This window comes from Amblyomma maculatum, chromosome 8 (assembly GCF_055883805.1).
Source record: "Amblyomma maculatum isolate TAMU_Amacu chromosome 8, ASM5588380v1, whole genome shotgun sequence".
Lineage (NCBI taxonomy): Eukaryota > Metazoa > Arthropoda > Arachnida > Ixodida > Ixodidae > Amblyomma > Amblyomma maculatum.
This window is the reverse complement of record NC_139351.1, coordinates 22,137,421-22,165,037: the sequence shown is the minus strand read 5'-3', so window position 1 is coordinate 22,165,037 and position 27,617 is coordinate 22,137,421. Positions and strand designations below refer to the sequence as shown.

Genomic DNA, 27,617 nt, shown 5'->3' with positions numbered 1-27,617 from the left:
TAATCCCGCCTCTTTTCAAAGCGCGTCAGATTTTACAATGAGCACCATGAAGTTAGTAGCGTTCGCTCTGATGCTTTTCGCCCCACTCAGCGAAGGAAACCCTGATATACCGGTGGTAGACGATAGCGACAAGCTTGACATTCAGAAGGTGCGGTAACAGTTTCTTTTGCGATTTCAATGCTAACGCCATTAGCTATGAATTGTTATTGCAGGAGATCTTCTATGTGACCACTACTTTAACCTGCTCAAGATGTATCATAGAACTTCCCTCCGATCAGTGCCAACTTTTTTTTTATTTCATCGAGTGAAGTATTTATTATGAGTGTCTAACATGGTGTCATATAATTTGCCGACAGCACTCAAGGATAACTATGTGGCTTCTGTAGTAACTACGTTCTACTGCAAAGTTGGCGAGTTGTTTCGTTTTGATTCATTTTCAGAGAGAGAAACTTCCCCATAGTCAAATTATGACTGCTTCTTTCCAGGGACAACATTGTAGCAAATTACTTTTTTTTTTTCATTTCAGCCAAATACGGCTTGCCATTGTTTAATCGAACAGTGCCATGACACAATGCTAATGTGCTTTCCTAAGTTGTTTAGCAGCAATATCTGAGCAATTCGCTTTGAAATGATGTTTTGTGGCTTTACGGAAACAGAAAAGTTCAAAGTTTGTTATGAGCGTAAATTATATTGCTGTCCACCTTTATATAAAATCTTTACATACGCGTTGAGCAATTTTAGACTAGCAAGTACTAAAACATTCTGCACGTAATTTGTCAACCATAGGCATATATAACCTACATTTGGTTTAGCGATGTGAGCCATTATATTTTGCTCATGCTTCCTCACATTATGTTTGCTCTTAAGTGTGCACTTCACACTCGTTTATAGCAGCCACACTTCGAAAAATACTTTAGCAACACCGAAGAAAAGTATAAAGAGCATACAAAAGCACTGCCAGCAAGTAAAAGTCTGTAACAGGCATGTGCCGAAAGCTGCGCATCTCAGTCACCTTTCCATATTCGGCAATGAAGAAAATTATTTGGAAATTGTGCTTTTTACAATTTCTCACATTTAACTGTAGTACCGGATGTTTACAGTTGGTCGGAAAACTGTATATGCAGGCAGAACAAGGGGACAACACAGGCGCTACTCGTGTCACTTATAGTATAATAATGATCATCAAATACCAACATGATCCCATCTATAAATTTGAAGCCTGACATTTTTCGCAACAGGGCCTAAAATATGAAGTGAAGTATGTCGTACTGCAAAAATCAATATAAAACCGCGCATCGTTGGTTTACATGCTAGTTTTATAGTATCAGCGCAAGTGTCGACATGTCGAGGTTGAAACCAAATTTATTTTCAATCGGTTCCTTCAGCGTTTTTTGTCCTTATTGAAAGAAACTAACCTCGGTAGTGGCGTCGCGGACATGGACTCAACGACTAGCATCTGGCGATTAACATTCATCATACTTAGGCTCTTAATCATCACCTAATTACAATCTATTTTTATCACTACTCAAATTTCAGACATGCCTGCAGGTTGGCAAACCTGTGTTTTTTTTATCCCAGTGTTTGTTTCATCTAGGTAAACGTGCTCTAGTTTTGTTCTGCACTGGTCAGGTGTCTTGACATGTTAATTACCTACGTTTATCATTTCCTGCTGTATAGGTGGAGACTTACATAACTGGCTGCGGACTCATTGAGTTCCATGCTAGCAGCATTTTGTTTCATTACCTCCCAATCATAGAATACGTGGAGAAAATAAAGATTTGGTGCAATGTTGACGCAACAGCTTGAAAGGCCCCAAAAGACAAGACTTTGTGAGCGCCAATACCGAGGGGGATGCACAAGGAATCAGCATTTAAGAACAAAACGCGGCATTGTTGACGGGTTCTATCCGCTGACCTGAGACTGAGACAATCACTAATGCCTAACTTCTTGTCTGTAGTATCAGACGCACATAGTCAACATGCAGTCGAAAGCTACCACTTTGTGTGAAAGATCCCTAGACGCAGACATAACGCCCTGCTCCCCCAAACAGTGCAAAGTTGTCTGCATGGCCCAGGGATAGCATGCTTAACACGGAATCCAGAGACCCCGAATTCTCCTCACTCTTCCGTCCTAAAGAGCAAGAAAAAGTTACCAACTCAACTCCTGTGAAATCGACCACCTCATGTTGAGCGGGACATCGCACACTCCAAAACACCAATCAGAGACCCGCCACATTGGCTGCCATTGCCACGTCCATGAGCCGTAGTCGTGATTTTTCTCTCACAACGCCTTAAACGCCTACGCCGACTTTCTGGCGGAAGCTGCTTGCAATCCTATGACTCTAATATTGCGGCCGTATGCCTGGGAAAGATAGTATTTCGCAGACATCTCGTGGCTACGGTTGTTCTCACATTAGTAAACGTCATGAGATTATATAACATGGCCGACTGGAAAAGAAATGCAAACTCAGGTAAGTCGTTTGAGATGGGAAGGAGTCACTGAATCGAACCCACCGTTACCCTTGGATCCCGAGACATATTTGCTACCTCTGGGAAATGCAGGCATCCTAGTAGTGCTTGGTGAAAGCGCACCTTTCTTTCGTTACTGGTGGTCATTCACATAATGTTGTATCCTATGGTTATGCTAATGAGCATGTAGGAGACCATCAAGGCACAATTATCAGTTTTGTGTTTAAGCGAGGAACAAAGTACATGCATGTTATACTAAAGGCAGAGCTTGAGTTTCTATCAATTTCTTTTCCGGATTCTCGAGATGGCAGGGGGCAGACTAGCGAGCCTACATCCATACTACCTAGGGGGAATCGCTGCAAAATACTCCTTATAAATGGTGGACTAATTTCAGTTAGTCTTTATTTTGGCACCTTTTTTTAACTCCCGCGATATTCACTGTCGCTCAAAAAGCTAATTTTAAAAACACTTTTTGCAAGTTGTCTTATGTCGTCTTTAAAACACCTTGTGCATCGACGCCGCGTATGTTTTGATAATAGTTTTAGCTTCACGGTTAAACACAATTGCAGGCATGCCGGAACACACTCTTGCAAACTCCTCCCGAAACAAACTCATTTCGTTTTCCGCAACCATGCATACACTTTTTCTGCCATGCTGCAGTTCTTTCAAACAGGCGAATTTGCATTCTTCGTATCAACCCCATAAAGTGATGGCGTTTTGAAGTGTCCCTTGTGTTATACCATGACATCAGCATTTATCCCCTATGCGTCCTGAGTAAACGTTTCGCTGATGTTTTTGTCTGGTTGTGTGAATGGCTCTTCATAAATGCTTTTTAGCATACGACAAACTTCTGAGCCTGTGTGCACGACAGTGCACTCGCATGGGAGTCCTTTAAATGCTCATTTTCACTCTACAGCCCCTGTTTCCGCTTGATACGCATAATATGAAGTTTGCGTGGTGAGCTTTTGTTCAAACATCGTGGCTAGACTACGTGCTGCGTCTGTGTGCCCGTGCAAAGGAATGGGTGTCTCTTCGATGATTACAGAATGCGGAAAGCTTTAATTTCTCCTGGTGTGTCCAATACAAAGTTGTACATACTGAAGTTGTAAAATATTGATTGGATTCCTAGATGCAGTTTATCGAGCACTTTTACTTGCATTGCACACCTTTCACACATGTGCACGCTCTGCGCACTCTAAATTTTGCGCTTGGATGCCCGCCTCTATTGAGAACAGTCCGTTCCGCGTATCGATAACAAAAGCTGTTTCATATCGTCGAGCTGTCCCCTTTTTTTGCCTGTTACATATTTCATTTTTTTATTTTATTTTGACTAGCTTCGAGTTAGAATTGCTCAATCCCATCTTCTATGCAGAGCTTCTTCAACTGTCGGACTCCTAGCTCTTTTTCTAGAACAATTTTAGCGCTCTTAAATGTCTTGAGTTTGTAGCTAAAAAACACTTTAGTCTGTTCACCACTGAAACCTGCTACGCGGCGGTTTCTCAACACATCACTTCGGGTGTTTCAATCAGAAATCTCAAGCGCTGTTTCGGAGCACTCTTGAAATCCGCAGAAAATGTTAGATGTCCAAGGACACTGGCGTTCATAGAGTCGCAATTCTTCACATACGTCTCTATTGTAAATATTTCTCTCTTTTTTTTCAATCCAGTTGTTTCATGCTGGTATACAATACGGAGTACATTTTCAAAACGTCTATATTGACGAGACTAAACTCGCCGATAAATGCCTTCTTGCTCAACGTCAGAGACCTAGTAAGACAAACAAGATAAAATTCAGTTTCTGGAATGGCCAAGAGGGGTGAGTACACATACCAGCACACTGACACTGGTAGTCAAGCATTTCGTATGAAATAATTATTATACTATTAGATGGTTACACGACTCAATTTCTGTTCCCCATGGCGCCATTCATCGCGCTGAGTCGAATAAGTCCATGTGTTGACATCGCAGATGCACACACGTATAATAAAAAGCTAGTTACCACACAGACAACTCATTTTAAATTTAGTTATAGGAAATGAAACTTCAGATAGGTTTTTAAACTTAATTGCTAGACAGCACTTCTCTAGCTCTCTTACTTCCTCTGGCAATTATTTATCACCGCTTGCACTCATATCAAATCTTCCCTGATCGAAAATGATTTATTCACGAATGTTCACAATTCAATATTTTATGTGACGTTTTAAAAGCAAAAACTTATAGTTCGCCTTGAAACCGATCATTACAGTAAGAATTTAGCTCCCTCGCCACAGCGATCGTCTGCGGTAAAGGCCTCCCAGGCACTGCTCCGCGTAGTGAAAAGCACAGGCCTAATCGAAACACAATGAGTTTGCTGTTATGTTAAGTGATATGACTGTGACGTCATGTGATGTGACATGTCTGTGAAGTGACTGTACTAACTTCAATCATCCCACTCTCAAACTTTTATATCCACTCACCCCATTCCCCCAGTGCAGGGTAGCAAACCGGTTGCTTTTACGAGTTAACCTCCCTGCATTTCCTCCTCATCTTCTTCCTCCTCCTCCTCACTCTTGCAATTGTTTTGAAACCAAAAATACCATTGTTAAAGTCGTTTCCAAGTGAAAATACCAATTTTATAATCTGTATATTATTACAGAAGAGGAAGAAGCGCTCAGGGGTATAAGCAGGAGTTTATGACTGTTCGGCTTGCTCTTTAAAAAATTGTGATCGGAACGAAAGTTCTCCGACTTTTCTGCACGGGTTTCGTTCGCAGGGCTCTATATATCTGACTCTGCGCACTCGCGACCTGGTGCCTGATGTGGTGTGGCCCACTGATATTCAGAAGCGCAGAAGTGGTCATCCCATAGTGGTAAATCGTCCTAGCTTGAGACATCAGGGTGCCCGTCGTAAATCCAAACTCGCCGATTGGGAAGCTTTTTGTCAAAACATAACTCGTCTTTTTGGACGTTAGTATGGACGTCAGCGCTATGTAAGCACGGTGGTCGAAATTACTCCTCAGCCCTCCACCCCTATGCACCTCTTTCTCGCTTTTCACTTTCCCTCCCACCTTCCTTCCGGTCCTTACCCTGAGCCCTGAACCGCGCCTGAACCGCGCCGGTTCAGGTGTCCACAGAAACAAGTGTGGCGAATACTATGAATTGCTATGAATCAACTATTATTGGTTTGGTTTGGTTTGTGGGGTTTAACGTCCCAAAGCGACTGAGGCTATGAGAGACGCCGTAGTGGAGGACGCCGGAAATTTCGACCACCTAGGTATCTTTAACGTGCGCTGACATCGGACAGCACACGGACGCCTCTTCGTTTCGTCTCCATCGAAACCCAGCCGCCGAGGTCGGGTTCAAACTCGGGTATTCAGGACAGTAGAATCAACTATTATTATTATTATTACTATTAGTAGTAGTAGTAGTAGTAGTAGTAGTAGTAGTAGTAGTAGTAGCAGCAGTAGTAGTAGTAGTAGTAGTAGTAGTAGTAGTAGTAGTAGTAGTAGTAGTAGTAGTAGTAGTAGTAGTAGTAGTAGTAGTAGGAGTAGTAGTAGTAGTAGTAGTAGTACTATGAACGATTTCAATTCACAATTGCAAGGTAGCCTGTGTCGGTGTACGAATAAAGTCCCATACCTGATGAGTTCACAAGCATTGAGGGAGAGTATAAGCAACTGAAGGCATTTCAAAGAAAAGCGTAATGGGTTACCGTCGAGACGGGCCTTTAGAATCGTACCGTGGGGCTAATAAAATAAATTCATCAATGCGTAAAAGTCTGCAGCAATTAGAAAATCTGGCGTGACTTCTGCAGCACCTATACCCAACACACTCCAGTACTGAGGATATGGAAGACGGTTCATTCCTAATGCAGGCCCGTTACTGAAAATAACCATTTCAGAGCTCTTGCAAAGGCACGCATAACTGTAAAAACCATCCTGGCTGGTGAGCTTTACAGCTTATTTCTCGTCCTGGCATGTCATTAATCTGCGATCGATTTAAGAACTCAGCTACATGAGCACAGAAAGAAAAATGTATTTCGTGCTTCAATGTGCAACATGCCTATATGAATTCTGTATTCACAATCGGTAACTTAAATGTTCTGTCGTGTCGGGCAGTCTAAAGTCTGCTTCTAGACCTGATGCCATTTCTTATAGAATCCTTGAAAACTGTGGGAACAAGGGCACCGCAGTACATTTGAGGATATTTAACCATGCGTTGATTGAGGAGTTCGTCCCCCCGTCATTGATGAATGCGCTTGTTTTTACTGTTTTAAATCCCTATTATAGGGATTTAAAATCCCCTTTGCTTCACGACTCCTTTCGTTTTGCTAGCCTAAGGAGCTACGTTGGCAAAAAGATGAAGATGTATAATGCCAGACTTCCGCAGTGCTGCGATATAACACGAGAATTTTCTGAGTTCATTAATGAATTTCTAAGACGTGGGTGTCCTATAGGTGCAATTATGAACCTTGTAACATGTGTAGAACATGAGCATAGCAAAAAGAATAAATACCATCGCAATATTTTTGGACATCAAGCGTCAGTTTGACAGTGTAAGTCATATTGGTGTCCTCTCAAGTTAGAACTCGGTGTGAGTGGAAGATCGCTACATTGAATTTCTCACTTTTAAATGGCAGGAAAATATTCATGTAGACGAGAGCAAAAAGAAGTGCGGAACGTTTCTTCATGCAAGGTGGGGGCTGCAGGACAGCGCGCTTAGCTATTCTTTTTAACGGCATGATGGCGGATTTGCCATTAACACTCTTTTCTCTGTAAACCTTCTGGTTTACAGTGTTCACTACATGTCGATGATGTCTGCATTCGGGTTTATGGCAAAACGACAGATTTCATCCAATCTACTTTGCAAGGTCTAGATGCCATTGACTGTTTTTGAAAAGTGAGAGGCATGATGCCCGTTCTTCCCTTTATTGGAAATAATCTAAAGTATTTTCGACTGCGCTTCAATGGTCATAATTTAACATAGGTTAGGCAACACCGTTCTTGTGGTGTAGCAACTTTCTGGGCTGTCTAAAATCAGTCAAAACCCAACTGAACACAGTTTTGAACATGCTTGACTAGCTTGTAGGTACGTCTAGCAGCGGTACTTCGTCATCGCTGCTCACAGTTGACAACGCACTAATGTATGAAAAATTGCGTACCCACTCTTCACCGATTCTTCACTGTCTGAAATGAACCCTAGAGACACGCCTCCAAAGATTGTTAGCTAGGGGTCGCTGTGTGTGTTTGAGAGTTCCTCCAGCAACTTCCTGAACTTTGGTAATTACTCGGGCAAGTCAGCCTCCATTCGCATTATTTGTTACGAATAACAGAGACCAGCAGGCATATTTTATGCCTGATCACCCAACAAGAAAGGCACCCATTAGTCTCCGCAGTTTATGAATGAGGTGGAATTCAAATACATCAATAATTAAAAAAATGCTTCTTCCAAGATATTAGTTTTGGTAAAAAGCGATATAAATTCTCCCATGGCTTTCAGTTACCACTACAGTAGTTGTCTGCACAAGGGATAGGAACGAAGCATGGAATGACGGTATTTGCTGCTCAGCTGTTAACACTTTACCAGATAAACATGCGTTATCCCAGTAATATTCATGTGCATACTGACAGTTCCAGTCCTTAAAATTCATCAGCGTCAGCATCTGTGATTCCGCATTTGAATGAGGGTTGGTCATGCAATCTAGCTCACACGACACAGTCAACGACTGCTGGTATTTACGCTATTTATTTGGCTTTCCACTTTATCATATCGGGGCGTGACCCACGTATGTGGGCAATCTTTAGGAACTCTCAGTCGGCACTGAAATCTGTTGACAGCTTTAGTTACGTACCATGGAAGGCTAAACTGGATTACAAATTTCCAAAAGAATTTTCCAAGGCTGCCTAAAAACAACATATTATAGTTTTTCAATGGATACCCTGACATTCAGTCAGTTCAGTCGTTCAGTCGTGTCCGACTCTTCGTGACCCTATGGACCATGTCACGCCACCCTTTCCGGTCTCTCACTATCTTCCTAACATCACATAACTTCATCTGCAGTGCCTTGCCGCCGCACCCACCTCTGTGGGTGCGGCGGCAAGGTTGCACGAATCACTGTCTTCATATAAATGACCGTGCAGGCACTTCACGGTGTGTATATGGTCATGAACTTGAGGATGTGGTTCATCTTTTAACGCACTTCCGGTTGATTGTAAACCTCAGGTCACGAATGAAGAGAGGGTTCAGCGCTCTTCACTTTTAAGTATACAAAGGCATTAGGCATTTGGTCGACGTATGCACTGCAGAAATGAGCACTTGTGACGTATATAACATTTCTTGGGTTATGTGGCATTCTTGGAAACTACTGATTTAGTGAATCTGGCCGAGTCATTGTTAGAGCTCCTATTCTTGCGTCGTTTGCTTTACCTTTCTGTATATAGAGCACGTGAGCTTATTTTTGTTTTGCGGTCCTTGTTTTATTCATATCTCTAATTTAGATTGTATCTTGTACTGCTCTGTACATAGTTACACATTTACACTCGACTACAGACATTTACAGAGTTTATATTGCTCATAAATGTCACTTTTCCGGACGCGTGTAGTTTCTTTTATACCTTGTGTACTGTTCTGTGTAGTGCAATATAGTAGTTTACCTGTTATGTTACGTTCAACTGCACATTGTCAGACCGTTTAATTCCTAAAACTTGGTGAAAAGAAATAACCAGAGCTGCTGTGAGGCACCAATCTCTCCTTTATTATTAATTTGAATAAAACATTGAATGAAGAGAGCAGCACTGTTTTGTAGCCTAACACGTATTCCTTCAAGTAATATTTATAAAGATCGCAGAATAATGAAGCATGCTTGATGACTCCAGCTGATTCGCGACTTATATGGTAGAAGCTTGAAATGCTAACCTCGCTAAGCCCTATGACATCCCATTTCATACCCTCTAGTTCCTCTAACAGCACTGCTAAGCTAGCCTGATTAGCTAGGGTTCTAGCATTAAACATTGCCAGGGTCAATTTCCAATGGCTGCCTGTCCAGACTGCAATCAAACAGCGGATCAAGCAGGGTTTCGGAAACGCTACTCTACTATCGATCATATCCATACCATCAATCAGGTGATAGAAAAATGCTCGGAATTTAACCAGCCCTTATACATAGCATTCATTGATTACGAAAAAGCATTTGACTCAGTTGAAACCTCGGCGGTGATGCAGGCATTGTGAAATCAGGGGGTAGACGAGCCGTACGTGAAAGTGCTGGAAGAGATATATATAGTGGCTGCACAGCAACCATTGTTCTGCATAAAGAAAGTAACAAAATTCCCATAAAGAAAGGTTTAGGTAAGGAGACACAATCTCCCCAGTACTATTCAAAGATTGCTTAGAGGAAGTATTCAGAGACTTGGAATGGGAGCAGTTAGGGATAAGGGTAGATAGAGAATACCTCAGTAATCTGCGATTTGCTGATGACATTGCCTTGCTAAGCAACTTGGGGGATGAACTGCAAATAATGATTGATGAACTAGACAGGAAAAGTAGAAAGGTAGGCTTGAAAATCAATATGCAGAAGACTAAGGTAATGTTCAACCGCCTCGGGAAGGAACAGCAGTTTACATTAGGTAGCGAAGTACTGCAAGTAGTAGGCGAATATGTCTACTTAGGACAGGTTGTATCCGCAGATCCGGACCATGAAAAGGAAATAACAAGAAGAATAAGATTGGGATGAAGCGCATTTGCAAGCACTCGCAGATTAATACTAGCAGCTTACCGGTATCGCTAAAAAGGAAAGTATACAACAGTTGCATCTTGCCTGTACTCACCTATGGGGCTGAAACGTGGAGGCTAACCAAGAGAGTTCTACTTAAGTTGAGGACAACCCAGAGGGCTATGGAACGAAAAATGGTAGGGGTAACATTAAGAGATAGGAAGCGTGCACAGTGGGTCAGAGAAATAACTCAAGTTACCGACATTCTAGTGGAAATTAAGAAGAAATGGACATGGGCAGGACATGTAGTGCGAAGAGAGGATAACCGATGGTCGCTGAGGGTAACAAACTGGATTGCAAGGAAAGGAAAGCGTAGCAGGGGCAGCAGAAAGTTAGGTGGGCGGGTGAGATTAAGTTTGCAGGGGTCAAGTGGATGCAACAAGCACAGAACCGGGTTAAGTGGAGAAATATGGGAGAGGCCTTCGCCCTGCAGTGGGTATAATCAGGCTGATGATGATGATGATGATGATGATGATGATGATGATGATGAAATGCTTCAGCGCGATAGTGGCGTGGGAGATTCAGTGCTTAACAAAACTATCTCGAGCATTACCGTCCTGAGCGCAACGAGAAAGGACGAGAACGTTTGGGGATATTCTTCAAGACCGAAACGGGGAATGTCATGAAGGCGATCATATCTCAGTGTGGACCTGCATCTGTCACAAAGGTGGCACCGAAGAACTCCTGTGTTTCTATTTTGAACCCAGCAAGGTTCTCCGCCGGTTTAGTGCAGTGGACTACGAAGTCATTCCTGGAATGTCCTCTCTTCGCATCTGTATTCCGCCCTCTCTTATAATTCCCAATAAAAGAATGAGACCGCATCACTCAGGTCAAATGCACTCTTCAGCCATTTACGCTTTCTGCTCTCTACAGCCTTTCTTTTTAGTTTTTTCTGTTCTTCCGTCCAACTATTTTGTTCTTGCTTGGGTTGACAATCGCGAGAATATTTCTGACGAAGTAATAATCTCAAATTCTCAATGGAATTGTGTCAGTTGCAAAGGAGACTATCTTTGAAGCTTCTGCGTCTTCAAGTAGACTATTCTCAAAACCACTTCTTTGTGCGCCCAGATTTCACCCGCAACAATATACGCTGCGGCACAATCTGACAGTATGCGAAAAAAAATTGAGTTGATAAGTAAAAATTATGCGCATCAAGAATACAGGTTATCACTGCTATTGCAGTGCACTGAGCCCTTCGTAAACGCGTAAACGAAACGATTTTGCTCACATTGCGTCATCTGCTTTTCGACCGGTTAATTTATACAGGATAAAGCTTCTGGAATGAAACGAAAAAATGCAGCTGAAACTGCGAAACTGACGACTTGCAACGTGTGTGCGTTACCACGACGCGTTTCATTTCGCTTTCTGTTGGAAGCTAGAGTTTTAAGTATAGACTTCTAGTAAAGATTCGGGACATCGGTGATTTGCCACTTACGTGTAAGAAATGTTTCGATATTTTCGAGGACCGCCATATGCAACTTGTTCTTAGTAGGTTATTTTGGTAAACCTAGCAAGATTTCCTTTGTAACCGAAATAATGCGAGGAAACAACAGATCATTTCAGCCATTGTGTGGAAATAGACTTATCGGAGTATAATCCGGACAACCTATTCCGGCGTTTACAGCAGGAGACTCATCCTCACCCAACATGCAATTGCCCTTACGGTTTGTGTTTCTCTGAGAACACTGCGCATGTTCTGCATTTTACCCTATCTTCACCGCGTTCTTGCAAACATAATGCATTCGTCTATTAAAGTCTACCTCAGGTACGCTGATGTATGGTACATGCGGGAAGTCGGTTGTGCTTGTATGCTTGAAGATATCTATCTGCAAGCTTTTCCCTGCATTACTTCAAACATCAAAAGTCAAGGATTGAGTGCGGTCGGCGCAGTCATTATAGACTAGTACTAATACGCAATGCTTTTCAAAAGACGCCAAGGCAAACAAACAAACACCCACTGAAATACCTAAAAAGTGATTGTCCAAGCCGGGTTAAAATAATCTACTTCAAACTGTATACCATTGGGTTGCCAATGAAAACTTGCCTCTAAAAAAAGGTGTTAACGGCGTATATGATGTAGTTTATCTTTGCCTGCATACGATGTGGGAAGACACATGACGGTAAATAACTGCGACATGAAATCCCACCCTTTCTGCACTTATTTAGCTCTTAATCCACATACGCTGCGTGATGAAATCAGCAATCAACACGTTTCAAACCAACTTTTTGTGTATGAACCGAGCCGGCCGATATCATTGCTGCACTTTCCCTAACAGCCAAAAAAAGAAAAAAATGCGGCGACAGCATTTATTCTCTTGTTCTGTGGTCAGCAAAGCTTAACGTTTCGTGGGCCGCGATTTCGAAACCCAGGCCTGTGGAATTTTAGCCATGTTTGTTTAATTCGTTCAAAACGCCTATCTTCCTGGAGCCACAAACACAGAAAGAAGTGCCCGTAGTCGGAGTGAAAGCAGTCGTGCTAAAACACTAAACTTGGATGAAGGCCTGCATTTAAATAGCGTAGAGTTCTCGTAGTTCAATCTATATGCGTACATTCACACGCTCTGTATTAGCGTCCTAATGCCTTACCTAGTGCGCCATTTAGGTTAAAAAGCACGTGGCCAAATTTTAAGGCATCCCAACTAAACTGTAACGCATCCTTTTAACAGGATTACCACACTGGCTAATGTGGCATTTTCTTCGAGCACTGCCACAGAGATAAATGACCAGATGCTCGTACAGGGTGTGGAAGATAAGAGACTTTCTTGGCTGCAAGCAGTGGGTAAGTATGCAATGATAAAAAGCAACACTTATTTTGAAACTGTAATAACCCAGACAGTTACTGCGTGTTTGAGCAAATCTGTGACTGTGACTGATAGGGCATCGAAAAAAGTTTGAATTTATTTTCACCAGCTCGCGCAATCGTTTTGAGTAGCAGACCGCCTTAGCTATAATCCCTAAACAAACACTAAATATGTCACAATTTAGCTATAAATATTGTCTTTGTTCACTGCTCAGTACACTCTTAGCCGAGACATTTAAAAAAAAAGCAGTGTTGTGCGTGCAGGAACCAAAGTGTAAGCAGATATGTTGTTGTCATGGGCTGCCTGCCACGGCGGAGAACGCAAAGGTAATTTTCGCCCACGAGTAGATGCGCCAACCTCAGCGCCACGAAGGCATTGCGGTGCAGAGAACAAATATTTTGCACAGCGGCTTTCTCATTTCAATGGCACCTTTTCCCTTCCCTTACAGCGCCGGTCAATTTACATTTTTAAGGCGGGTAAGTTTGGTGTCCGACTTTCAGTGCCCTTTTAAGCTGCGTTCGTATTCTGGCCTTCCAGCTTGCACCCCAGAGAAATGCAATTAGGATATTGGTTTCTAATTAGTGGTGGGCACTGTGGAGGAACTCCTTTGAGTAAAAGTTAGTATTTGCGTCACCATTTATTTGCGGTCACGGTGATCGTTGCTCAGCTGCTATAAAAACACAGGATGAGCCCGGAGACGCTTGTCGCAACTACACTCGACGCTGTAGTCGCAACCTACTAGTTGTGGATGTGATGTTTGTTGTTCCTGTCTACTTGCGAATTGCAGCCATGTGCGAAAGCAGGCATGACACTAGCATTGGTATGAAAAGATTAAGCTGTTTGAACATAACTGTAGTCCCCGGTTCAGCATTGCGCGGATCAAGTTCCGTTTTTATAACTCCGTCAGCGCATGTTCTCCCCCCACAAATTTTATCGCCGGGCAATCCCCAGAGCTGATAAGGTATTGCACATGGGCTACTATATCTGTGATGTATTTGTTATTTCGTGATTTGTTAATGCATGCTTTTGAGAGCTTAGGCATTTTTGGAAAAGTCGGAAGACGTAGTGGTTGACACACCCGCTCCTAAGGTATGGGCCGCAGGTTAAAAATAGTAGGCTCCTAAAAGGCGAATAAATATGGCTAGCGCTAACCTTGTGAATACACAAAATCGCACCTCCAAGAAACGCAACTTGCAATGATAAATTTTCTTGTAATACAAAATGCGTAATAAGGCTGCCCTGATATACTAAACGTTAACTATGCGTAGTTACGTGGTGAAGTGCCACGTTTATTATGAGGGACGCCGCAATTGCGAGCTCGCCAATCTTAGATTACAAGCTTCGATTACAATATCTTAGATTACAAGCTACTGCTCGTTAAGCGCTTACATTTGAAAAGACACGGACGATTTTGCATTTCACCTCCAGTCGAAATGTTGCCGCCGCATTAAGAATGCTTGCCTCATGCTCTGGCTCAGAATCCAGGTACCCTAAACCAACACAGACATTTTTCGGTTGAAAAGGCGCATAGTAACGAAATTAGTGACTGCAAATGCGAGAGACTGAAGACGATAGGGGTCGTTTTCTTGCCATGCAGGTAATTTCGCAATCTTCTATAATCTGAGTAGTCACACTATATGCACCAATAGCGCAGGAATTGATTGTGGTCGACGAACCCTTGGCCTCCATTAGTCCCTGACGTTGCCTTTCTCCACGCCACATAACCAATCCTACTGTTCAAGTCTTTAAGCTCTGAACAATATGAACAGTCACTGTGGGACACATAAACAGTGGACGCATAAGCACACATAAGCAGCAGGCGCCCCAGGAAGCAAACATCCTGTGGTACCTGCAATATATGCCCTTGTTATGTGCCTACCGTCTCTCTGCATGAAAAATCGTGTGTACCGTCTTACCGTCTTTATCACTGCGTCTATGCGAAAGCAGCACATGTGGCGCCATTTTCTGCGCTTCATTGCTATTGATTGCATACGAGATTTATACCGCTCTCGCTTAAACTACGCATGATGTTACCGATGAGGGGCGTTTGCACTGGACAACAAAGCCGTAGACTGCGTTCGTTATTGTGGCCACAAAGGCGACATTTCGATTTAGACGAACAGCGAAAAATCGTCGCTTGCTTTGAATAATACAGCGTGCTTTGAATAAACCCACCCAGGAGGCGTTACCACGAGATGGTTTGGTTTGGTTAGTTGGGTTTAACGTCCCAAAGCAACTCAGGCTATGAGAGACGCCGTAGTGGAGGACTCCGGAAATTTCGACCACCTGGGGTTCTTTAACGTGCACTGACATCGCACAGCACACGGGCGCCTTGCTTTTGGCCTCCATAGAAAAGCTGCCGCCGAGGCCGGGATTCGACGTTACCACGAGATGTCTACATGACGAGAACAAGAGCAAAAATAGTGAAATAATTGTTTTTCAGTAGAAGATGACCATGGTATATCAAAGGTTCAACTACTGCCTAACCAAAAAACATACACAAGAAGACAACAGGGTCTGGGCCCTGCCCAAGATAGTTCCACCTTTGACATGAACCACTTAGCTCATTTCCAGATCGTCCTGGTATTTACTGTATTATATGCTGAAGCTATTAATTTTATATAGCATGTCGTAGCACTCAAGTGTCTTTTCGCCTGCCACTCTTCATATAAAGGATATGAAGATGAGCATGGCGGAGTAAAGAAGCGGAGTAAACGATATTAATGTGATATGACTGGATCTTTTGTTCAGCAAATAGCAGGTATTCTGTATATTTAATATTTTGTTTGTATTCATTTGCTCGCTTTACTTTATGAGATTTATTGTGCAAAAAAGGCTACGGAAATTTCCTAGTGGAGGGCTCCGGAATATTTCGACAGGCCGGGGTTATTTCACGTGCACTAAAATCGCATAGTACAATGGTGCTTTGTGCTTCCCCCCATCGAAACATGACCGCCGCAACTGGAAACGAATTCAGGTAGCCAAGATTTCTAATCCCAAAGTTTCTGAGGCGTGGCCCAGTAATCTGTACGTGTATATATCAGTGTATATAGACAAATTGACAAACATTACCGAGTCATTGATGGTAAAAGAGTTGACCGTAGACCAAGTTTATTGACGCGCTGGTCCAGTGCTCGAACTCTCAGGAAATTCTGCGTATTGGTCAGTATTAAGTATGTCACGTCAGAGTGTTTACATCTGAGTGTAGTTCGCCAGCGCAAAATATGCTTGATAAAGTAGGGTTTCATGTCCAAGGAGTTAAAAGCATAATGTTTCAAGTGGAAATGATGTTCCTCAAGGACAAGATGTCTTGCCTCACAGATGGTGTAGACCCGCTTTTCGTGTCTCAGTAGGCCAGCAGCTTGACCGCTGAAGCAACTAGGCAGAGCAGTAAAAGTAACATGACAAAATCTCCTTTACATCTCACTAGTTTGTCATAGTAGTCTTAATCTTAGTAGTAGACAAAAAAGCATACTTTTTAAGTACATATATGCCCTTTGTGATATCTAATCAGAACATAGAGGTGCAAACCTGTCGCGGCTATGAAAGCTAAAAGCTCCCGGTGGTGTGTTCCATGTGTCGAGTTGCTTGTGTCGGGTGGTTGGCTTTGGTGGTAATCCTGACTACCAAAGTGCGAATTACCTGCCGCCCGTAGTCCAGGGCAAGTTACTAAAAAATGATTTGCCGCCGCTCCCAGAGCGAGAGAGGGGCAGAAAGGACAGATCATGATTGGGGTCTGCGCCGTCCACCAGGATTTGACTACAGGAGTAAGTGCAGCAATCTCCTCAACGCCACCTCCTTATGGCAGATGGCCGAGTACCACGTTTTCTGAAAAATTCCGCGAGATAGACGTAGCGTACTGGCAACCTCGTCTAGCAAATATTAAATCTATGGCACTGCAGATCAAGGACTGTCCTGTTCGACACCTGGGAGTCGCATTGTTCAATGCAGTAGTGAACAGACGCCCGTTCAACGAGTGCTGTTGCGCGTATTTGCAAACATCGGCATCAATATCAGTGGTTTGTGATATACCACGAAGTTGATTTTTTTTTTTCGGCTGACAGCGCTAGCTAGTCCTTATGCATAACTAAAAGGTCTTGCCCAGAGCAGTCTGAAGGCGTTATTCTTGGTGGGTAGTGACAATATTGTTACACCAGCACGCATCAGACAAAATACGCGCGGATCGTGGTATTCAGTTGTCACGCTAAACATATCAGCGCCATGTTGAATAATATTGCGAGCGCCATGGATGCTTGAAATGCGCCACTTTTACAGTGAAGTGGCGAGCCCGTCCTTCGATCCACGAGCATATGGAGTAAGAAAGATCTTTCAGGAACGAACCAAGTTGCATTATTGGGGTGGGATATGAAGCCGGGTAATTACCTCGATCACTCAGTGTCTCGCATTGTCACAGGCATAGTCAACTTAACTCTACAAATAAAATTCTTATTCCCATAACTGCACCTGCATACTAATTTGAGTCCCTTCACGGTGGTGCAGTCGTAAGACGACCGACTACTGTGCCGAAGTACCCGGCACAGTAGACATACCATGCTAAATCATGGGTTCGATCCCGACGGCCGGCGGCTGCGTTTCGATGAAGGTGAAACGAAGTGACGTCCGTGCGCTGTGCGATGTCAGTGCATGTTGAAGATCCTCAGGTAGTCAAAATTACAATACGGCACCCCTTCCTCTCTTTGCGCTTTCACTCCAACTTGCTGCCTTCCCTTACGGCGCAGTCAGGTGTCCACAGAACAAGCGTGACAGATACTGCGCGTTTCTTTTCCTGTGAAGCAATTAATATTGCGCTGAAATGCACAAGATATATGTAACCATATTGTCATTTTTCCTAACGCTCTTCTTCTACACAGGCGATCCCTATAAACTACTTTTTGCCAATGGTTTTGTATGCATGGTAATACAAGTTCCACGCAACCTAATGCCTGAAGATACCATAAAAATCAAAGAACCTGATGGCATGCCAGGTAGGTGAACATACTATCGAGTTCTACTCTTGTCGCTAGATGGCCGATTTTCAAATACGCAGCTGCTTCCGCTTGATATCCACTTCAGTTATACCCGCTATGGCAGGTGCTCGAGCACTAGTCAGGCATCGATATTAGGCAAACCTGAGCAAGAATCGACCAGCACAACTGCGCTGCAGCAAGAAGTAACTACTTTAGAGGTAACAACGGGAGTACCCCTGTACATACCAGAGAAAAAAAGTACATACTGAACCACACTGAACCATGGGATAGCTCTATGCTTTACGACGAATAGTTCTCAGACAGATGCCTTACCGACAAAAACCAATAATTAGAGGGACACTTGAATTCCGCCGTTGGACATGACGCAATAGCGAGCGGTCACGGGCGATGCTTTATCACATTTTCGGCAATTCACCAAATAATTACAATAAATTCATTATTCGCTATCGTCTATTATACCCGAATCAATTGTCCATCCCTAGAAACACAAATTTCCGTTATACAATCTTTTTACGCAGCCCCGAAGTATTTCCGACACGCAGTGCCGATTGCTCTTACTACTCGACTCCGACTGCGGTTCAGCCAAACAAGATGTATAAGCTATCGCTTAAACGTAATTTCTAATACCATGGCAATCAAACTGCCATGGCCTAAAGAAATCTACTACCTCTGTAATGAATCTCAGCAGAAACCAGAGAGATCGAATGTACAAGCAAGATGCGATGCGGTCGCAAACATACATTTGATTCACACTAAGCAAACACTATCCACCGACCCAACAGAGATGGCTCAAGCAACCAATAAAGCCTTATACCATTGCTCTTTAGGTATTGCACATTACACATAACTAAACAACCTAATCCAAGAAAAAGCAACAGACAATCAAAAAGTTCAGCAAAGTGGTTATTTGAGTGCGTTGGTGAGACATGATATAGACTTAAAGCGCACAACAAGACGAGAACGGTGAAAGGGACAAGAGACAAACGAACGCCAACTTTAAACATTTTATTGTGCACCGCGAAGCAGCATGTAAAGGCAAACGTGGCCTCTCATCACACATGCGCAGTCCGCAATCATTCAATGACGACGCAAGTACTGCAATTCCTTGCGGGGTAAAGCAATGGAGGGCTTGGACGCACATTTTCCCCGTAAACTATCTAATATAGTTTCACGCTTTAGAATTGGCAAGGACTGCTGGTGACAAAGGTGAAATCTTTGTAGAAGGGCATGCAGCTAGATTTCGAACAAGGTGCGCACTCTAGCCAGAACTGAGTACTTCACTGGGGTCAACACTTTCCTCACACCTTTTACAGTGCGCACTATTCCCTTACATTTCTGCAATGTTCATGGAGGCGGTTGCTGGCACGCCTCCCACTTTGTCCTAAATATGTCTTGCCACACGAAATTGGTAGGTTATACACGATCGATTTCACACATTTGACGAACTTGTCCCTGTGCTGACACTTGCACCCAGGCTTGTGAAAGTCAGCTAGGTTAGTCATTTAGAATATTTTTTGAAAGTGGGACAAGCCGTATATGTACGAAATCACCGCGGTCTTATAGCTCTTATAGTTGAAATATATAAAGCTTTATTTATTTAATGTTGACCGATAGTTCCTACCAAAGTCTACTTTACTTTATTTTAATCGACATTGTATACTCTTCAATTCACGGTAAACACTATTCATTTCCCATTTACTCTAACCTGCACCAGCTCCATAAGGTAACCATTTGCATAGCGATACGTGCAAGGGCTCGTGCACTTTCTGAACACTTTGGGTGAAAGAGGATACCAGCTCCAGCAATTACCCCTGACGCGACATTTCCACAAATGCCGGTGGCTATTTTAGCGACCAGAGGGGCAAATGTTGCTCGCACGCTATAGTCATTGAGGACGTTAAACATTTACAGCTTACTTATGCTGCTCGGCTAGGACGAGGAGTGTTCTTATGCATGCCGACTGTGCTGTTGGGTGATATGAGATGGCACTAATGCCGGCACACTCCAGTATTTGTATTGACAGTTTATCTGCTATGGAACATGATGAGATGGTGAATATGCTCAAAAGTATCCAGCAAAATTGTGATAAATACAATACTAGTGTTACTAGAGAAGTGAGCAGCAAGACAAAAATGAAGTGGCAGCTGTCACGTAATTTGCAAGCAATATCTCCAACAGGTTATGTAAAAAACAGCGAAACTGACGTAATAAAAGTAAACATGCAATAGTAAATATTTCAGAGAGGTAATGCATATTATGTTTAAGTGCTGTCCAGTTAACTGCATTACACACGAGATACGGACAAGAAATCACGATGAAAAACTACCTGCACGGAGCAAGCCTTTAATTGTAGCTGTGTTGAGCTCAGAACTGCATGTATCATACTGTATCGAAAAGATGGTGAGGCATAAAGTGACTGCAAACTGGTGCTAGAGAGGACTAAACAGAAATCTACAATTAGACATCTAATTTTTCGAAAGCGCTAAAACAACATGAATGGAGAAGAAACAGACAGAGACAAGCGCTACTTCCAACTGTTTGTTTCGTGAAACCTCAAGTGCTGTATTCAGTCTACAATGGCTTCAAGCACGTGGAAAAAATCAGCGCGTGCGCGATAGCAAAGTATTGCTGCCGAGACTGACGTAAACAAGGAAGACATGTACAAGATTACGTCGATACAGTAAGGAATGCAAGTTCTTTTTTCGCCAATAAAATAGAAAGTGCGCTAGCACAGGTGCTTCCCAGTGATGCTATTTTCTGGGCTTCTATAATCTCTCGGGTGAGTTGATCCCGACTACGCCGATGATGTGGCACTGATGATAACCACAGTTACGACACTTACTGCAGTGAATGGCTAGGTTAATTCCGAAAGAATTCTTAACATTATTGTTGTGCTGACGTAACTGGTGATCGAGACAACGACCAGTTTGTCCAACATATTTTTTTGCCGCAAGATAGAGGGATCCACGCTGTTCGATGTTTAATGCCCCATATTTGTTTGAATGAAGGGCAGGGCTATGTCAGCTTGCAAAGTTTGTTTAGATTATGAGGGGCCGTAAAGACAACTGCCACGTCTGCTTTCTGCGCTATCTTTTTTTTAGGTTGTGGGAAACACTGTGCATGTAAGGGAGCACGGCCACCTTTTACCTTTCTCTGGATTTCCTTTCTCTATAAACGAGCGCTAATGTTCCTAAGTATGTATTTTGGCTACCCAGACCTGAATTGAAACTGGGTAGCCCGCGGCCAATAATCGGTTCGCTTGTTTCTCGAAACTAATGGGAATTCTGTGGTGGGAAGATTTTCTCAGTGTTTCCCACAACTTAAAAATGATAGCGCAGAAAGCAGACGCACGGCCGCTCGATGGAAGCGCACTAGGTGCGGCCTGCTACGTCGCCCGAAACCGGCGGGAGGCGCCTAGTTCCCGTCGCCACCGCCGCGGCGCCACCGTTCGGGGATAGCAGCGCGCGGAGAGGTGCGCTTGGCTGCGCATTCAGGGAGGCGTCGGCGTGGTAGAAGCCTTTTATTTTAAAGATATAACAGCTCCACTTCACACAATTTGGCAACACAAATTGGTATATACTGTCATGTCTAGTGGGACCATGTCAACATTTAGCGCTTGCTCGGCAACGATGTATACTGGAGTGTACCCCGAAAGACCTAATGTGACGGTGGATCAAGGCCACTCGATTGAAGACCTCGCATTACCGTGATGTTGAATTCGGATGAAGTTGTTTGTCACATGAAAATGTCACCTGGCTGCTATAAACAATTCGATCCTGTTCAGGTGCCATGGTAGCCAAATGCATAACCACTTAATTAACTATGTCGCTAATTTCGTGTGTCATTTTCATACCATTTACACCTTCCTGCATACAGCTTTTATACACAAATTGATTTCAACCTGTTCCAAGCTGCCAGCGCTGTCCAGTAAAAAAAAATGTACTATGAGCAACCTCTGTGAAATTGCGACATGTAACCAATCTTTCTATCTCATTCTGACAAATGTTACGGTGGCAATATGAAGATAATTATAAGATTAAGTCTAGATGATAACATGAGATCTTCCACTCAGTTGGAGACCTTAAACTTTGTACACCGGAACGCTATCCGTCATGGATTCCCGCATTTTGCATGACCGGACAAACTAAGCGCGCTTCATAGAGCCGGTCTGCCTCAAGGTGCGACGTATATTCGCCGAAATTTTTATTACTATATTTATGGGCTGCTCGTAAACCCGTACAATTTTGCTGGCTTGCAATTTTCATTGGAAGAATGCGCATCGAGTGTTCCTGTTATGAAACTCTAAGCTGCAATCACAAGAATGTTCACGCTTCAGAGCGCAACTGCAGCCGAGATTCAGCGAGCAGCCGAGGACGCTAATTAAATGGCCACACAAAAAAGTAAGAAAATTACCAATCGCAGACGGAAAACCTTTCTTGAAAGAGGTTTATGCCATAGCAATAAACATCGCTCCACTGTTGAGTTGACATTTCCAGCCGAGCTCACTATCAGTGGGTGCACCAACTTAACGATATCTTGCATATTGCCTCAGCATGGGCATGATCATTGTTTTCAGAAATTAGCTGCAGGTACTGTGTACAGTGAGAAAACAATGACGAAATCAAAAGATTACACAACTTGCTACTTCGCCGGACCTCTGCAGACTTCATCATCCTGTTAATGAAGGTGCTCGTAAGCTGAAAAAGCTTGATTACTTCCTTTGCGGGGTAAATCAAGCCTCCCTTGTCCTTGGTTTTCATTAACCTGTAACTGGTCCAGTTGACGCATATTTACTGCATTAGGCTGTTGCACAACTGACATGTCGCCTCAAAATCATTTCAAAAATCGCATAACTTAAGCAACAACCTGGTAGTGATAAACAAAACTTGGGTTTTTTCAGTCTCCTTGCAGACCCTCGTTAGAGTACCCGCACTTTGCTACCTGCTTATTCACCGTATCCCGTAATTGCTGCCTCTGTCGCATATCACTAGAATGCAGCCTTAGGCGGCCGCATTATATACAATAGCACCCTACACATAACTATATAAAGCCCCTCTTTACCGAAACTGTACGAACGGGCCCTATTGGAGTATATTGTGCCTGAATTGGGATCTAAGGGTCCCACTTTCAATAATTCCAATTTCACCCTTACATTTTATTGACTCTCTTTGGTTTGGCAGCTCCTGCCACATTGAACATGTCATGTGTTCTTATTGCGCCAAAGGTGTCTGGCCATATCACCAACTAAAGAGCCTCTTACCATAGATATTTTTCCGACTTTCCGCCGACAGAGCGGGCGCCGGATTTTCTGTGGAACGTGGCTTTTCAGTTTATCGCATCGGCTCAAACAGTCTCAAGAGTATAAACAAATGTTGTATGCACAGGCTCCTTTGCTTGTAAGGCTGCTCAGACTAGCGCGGCAGAATTTAGAACAAATTGTATACTTATACATAAAAAAAAAACAACCTTCGTACCTTTTTCTGGTATGTCCTCGCTACATAACCTGCGAGAAGGTGCCACCTCATCGTGTCCATCAGCTTCACAACACATTGTTAAAAATCCTAGTTATTGGTCAGCTCCCTGGTAACTACATAGGTTAAACAACGTGACGGAATCACAGGAAAAGAGGACGACACAACTAGTGCGGTTGTACCGTCTTCTCCTGTGTTCCCGTCACGTTGTTTGCACTGCGAACCTATAATTAGTCACCAACAAGTCCAATCTGCTGTCCCTTGAGGTAAATTCAATGGCAGCTGATAGGGCATTATGCTTCAGCATCGGGACTTTTTAACCTCAGCGCCGCTTTCATTTCAGAGGAAGCAAGTGCATTTCCACTCCTCGCTGCTGCCTTTGCCTGAAGCGTGCTCAGCTGATAAAATTTGAGAGTCTCTTAGATGTCTCTTAAGTGGAGGGCGGCGAAAGCCTTCCCTTCTCCTATCATTTGCCTCATCGTTTGCCAAAGTTCGTCATTTCAAGTCGTCGTTTGATTATTGGTCGTTTCCCAGTCATGATGAGTCTGCCTGAGTAGTCATTGTAGCCCTTACAACTCATAACTAAGCAGGGTACTCATTTAGAATCAGCAGTGGTCATTACATGTCGTCGTTTCACATATTGGTCATTTCGTAGTCATTAGCAGTAATGATGAGTCATGCCTAGCATTTATAGTCATTACCACACATCGCTAAGAACTTTTACTCATTTCTAATCAATTGCGGTCATTACATGTTGTAGTTTGATATACTGGTCATTACAAATCATTTTAGTCATTATTGACCATTATTAGTCAACAGCATTATTCATTACCGCTATCAATGGATATTTATAACTTTTATTGATTACCTATCACCATTAATCATTTTCATTCTTAATCTCCCTCCTTGCACGTCCGCTTTTGCGACTGACACACCCGTGCACAGACGCGACGCACAGACTACGGCACAAACGCAAACTGTTTTGTGCGCGTGTGCAAACACGTTAACGATGAGACGGGATGCTTTTGTTTTTTAAGGCGAAAGCCGTTCTAGCCTCATTGAGCGAAAATCTGTGCGCAGAAGCAAACGCATCCCGTCTCCTCGACTCCTCGTTAACGTGCTTGCACACGCGCACAAAAAAGTTTGCGTTTACCACGCAGACGCGAGACGAACGCGTCCAGAAAGGAAGCAAACCGCGCGCTCAGAGCCGGCGACCCCGGCAGCGACGTGTCCCCGAACAGTGGCGCCCTCAGCAGCAATAGCGGGCGCAACTGTAAACTCCCCAAGGACGCGCTTGCCCATTGACGGCGGCGGGACGCAGCAGGCCGCACCCAGTGCGCTTCCATCGAGCGGCCGTGGCAGACGTGACAGTCGTGTTTATGGCCCCTCATAAGTTAAAGAAGCTGTATAAGCTGACATAGCCCTAGCCTTCATTCAAACGAATATCTCGCATTAAACATCAAACTCCGTACATGGACTCTGTAGATTGCGATGTCTATTGGATCAGTCTACATTGTGGCAAAGCGTATGTTGAACAAACTGGTCGTTGTCTCAACGACCAGCTATGCCAGCACAACAATAATGTTAGGAATTCTTTCTGACGCAACCTAGTCATTCACTGCAGTAAGTGTCGTAACTGTACTCTATTGTTAAATCAGTGCCATATCATCGGGCGTAGTCTGGATCAACTCACCCGAGAGAATATAGAAGCCCAGAAAATAGCATCAACTGGGAAGCACCTTTGTTAGCGCACCTTCTATTCCATTGCCGAAAAACGAACTTGCATTCCTGACTGTATCGACGTAATCTTGCTCATGTCTTCCTTGTATCCGTCAGTCTCAGCAGCTATACTTTGTTATCGCGCACGTGTTGACTTTTTGCATGTCCTTGAAGCGATTGTAGTCTGTATACAGCACTTGAGGTTTCACGAATTACACAGAAGTTGGTTGGTTTGGGGGGTTTAACGTCCCAAAGCAACTCAGGCTATGAGAGACGCCGCAGTGGAGGACTCCGGAAATTTCGACCACCTGGGGTTCTTTAACGTGCAATTACACAGAAGTAGCGCTCGCCCCTGTATGTTTCTTCTCGGTCCATGTTGTCCATGTTGTTTAGGAAAAATCTCACACCTGCACCAACTAGCACGATCCGCCACGCTAACTGAACATCTCATTCAAATTCACCGAAATGGTTTTAGAAAAAGGAACTAGTATTTCCCAATTGCAAAGGTCTCAATTATCTCAATAGACCTTCCAAACCTTTTTTCACAAGCTTAAAAACGGGCCGTAATTACGTGGCTATGTTATTTGTTTATATTTATTTATTTTATTTGCATCTCTGTCATTTAACCCCTCTTTAAACTATGTGACAAAATGTGTTTTGACTTCGAGTTTGTTATCATTTTGACCTTGCAGCAAAATGTCAATGTCGTAAGAACAGAGACGGATTTAATTTATTAATTTCTCTTTGTTGGTCTAGCTTTGTTATCAAGTCGAACAACTCCACATATGCATATGCGCACAATGATTTCAAATATTTCCTTAATTCGCTGCTTAGTTTCTTTAGCAAGGGCCGCGCAAATATTTTCAGAAAAATCATTTCTCTACATAGCCGAGAAGACCTGTATTCCAGCAGAACACCAATAAGCATGAAATCAAAGTCACTACAGCGCGCACAATTTTCGCCGCCATGTTTGTGTACTTAGTGCTTATTTTGTTTTTGCGTGTTCTTTCCTGGTTGCTTACACATAATTTCTGATTTCAACCACGGAAGTCAAATACTGCGTAGTCCTGGTGGCGAGTGACAGCCTTCAAGAAGGAAATAACAGCGAAAACTGTACATCCTTCTTCACAGCAAATTGCGGCATGCGAGGATCCAGCCCGCGTATTAAAAGCGAGCAATGTTTCAAAACATTTTTACCGACTGAAGCATCAACGTAAATGTACATATTTACGCAAAGCAAATGTTTGTTGAAATAAATATAACAAACGACTGGCCAAGTTTCTTCTGCTTGCTAAACATAGCGCTGATAATATTAACAAGCTGTGAGCAATTTCGGAGCGGGGATAATGTAAGGGCACTAGAGCGGTAATGGCACCCGTCTCACTTGCAGGTCAGCTTTAGCGTGGTACATGCACTTCTCTACGCGCGGCGTCATTATTGCTGCAGACCATACATGACATGAGCGAGGCCGGAGGGGCATCCGTGACAAAACCGTCACTGCACACATAAGAGGTACATGGCTGTGCACCCAAATTGCACGCAAGTCAAGAATTAGTAACGAGCAAAGCGCAATCATCATACGAATCGACGCTCCTGTTCTTTTCAAATGTCGCTGGCTGCAAAAATGCGCAAGGAAACGGATATTACTCAGTTTTGGGAACAAAAACTTGTAATGTTGTTTGCTCTTGCAAATATTGAATCCAAGGAGTGAGTGAGTGAGTGAGTGAGTGAGTGAGTGAGTGAGTGAGTGAGTGAGTGAGTGAGTGAGTGAGTGTCAATTATTTCTTGTACAATATGCCTTATGCAATCCGGTAGGTTTAACTTCACCTGTCCTGGGAGGCAGTTATGCACAAAGGCTAGGCGACAAAATGTTTGGACAACATTCCGTAGAATATATGTCATGGAGCCGCATAACTATTTAAAGAAAATCTTGCCTTTTATATTTAGGCAGTATATAGAGTCAAGAATTCCTACGGAATCGCTCGAGCTGCAGTTTATTAATTTCACTGTTCGCAGGACCACTCAACAGCCCCATTGTAAGCGAGCTGTACAGAGTTACTCAAATGTGTAGGCCAAAGGTGTTTCTTTCGATTCCCATAACGGTGTTTATGTAGGCAGTCTTGGAATACCTAATCTCGAGAATGGTGAAGCCGTCGTCCCGTGCCAGATGGAGATGCGAAGTGAGCCCCTTACATATACTTACACAGACTGTATAAACAGCCTTTGTGAAAAGTTTAGAGCTCAGAGGGTTTGCTTTTAAGCCGTATATTATGACTTCGTTATCAATCGTAGAAGTCCTAGCCATTGGAGAGAGCAGGATGAAAAAAGCTTGCCTTCAGCAAGTTTTGAAACCTGGGAATGCGTTACGAGCCGCATAGTATGGCTCAGAAGTAGACCTCCTGTGCTCTAAACTTTTGACAAAGGT

At 43.3% G+C, this 27,617-nt stretch overlaps 1 protein-coding gene across 1 annotated transcript; it reads left to right on the top strand.

Moving 5' to 3' along the window:
* On the top strand, nt 1–26,451 carry LOC146180698 (uncharacterized). The gene is made up of 5 exons (XM_084576104.1): nt 1–148; nt 4,135–4,283; nt 12,880–12,992; nt 17,886–17,999; nt 26,243–26,451. The coding sequence occupies exons 1-5, from the start codon at nt 38–40 to the stop codon at nt 26,407–26,409; spliced, it is 654 nt and encodes a 217-aa protein (XP_084432230.1). The 5' UTR covers nt 1–37; the 3' UTR covers nt 26,410–26,451.
* The last annotated feature ends 1,166 nt before the right edge of the window (nt 26,452–27,617 follow it).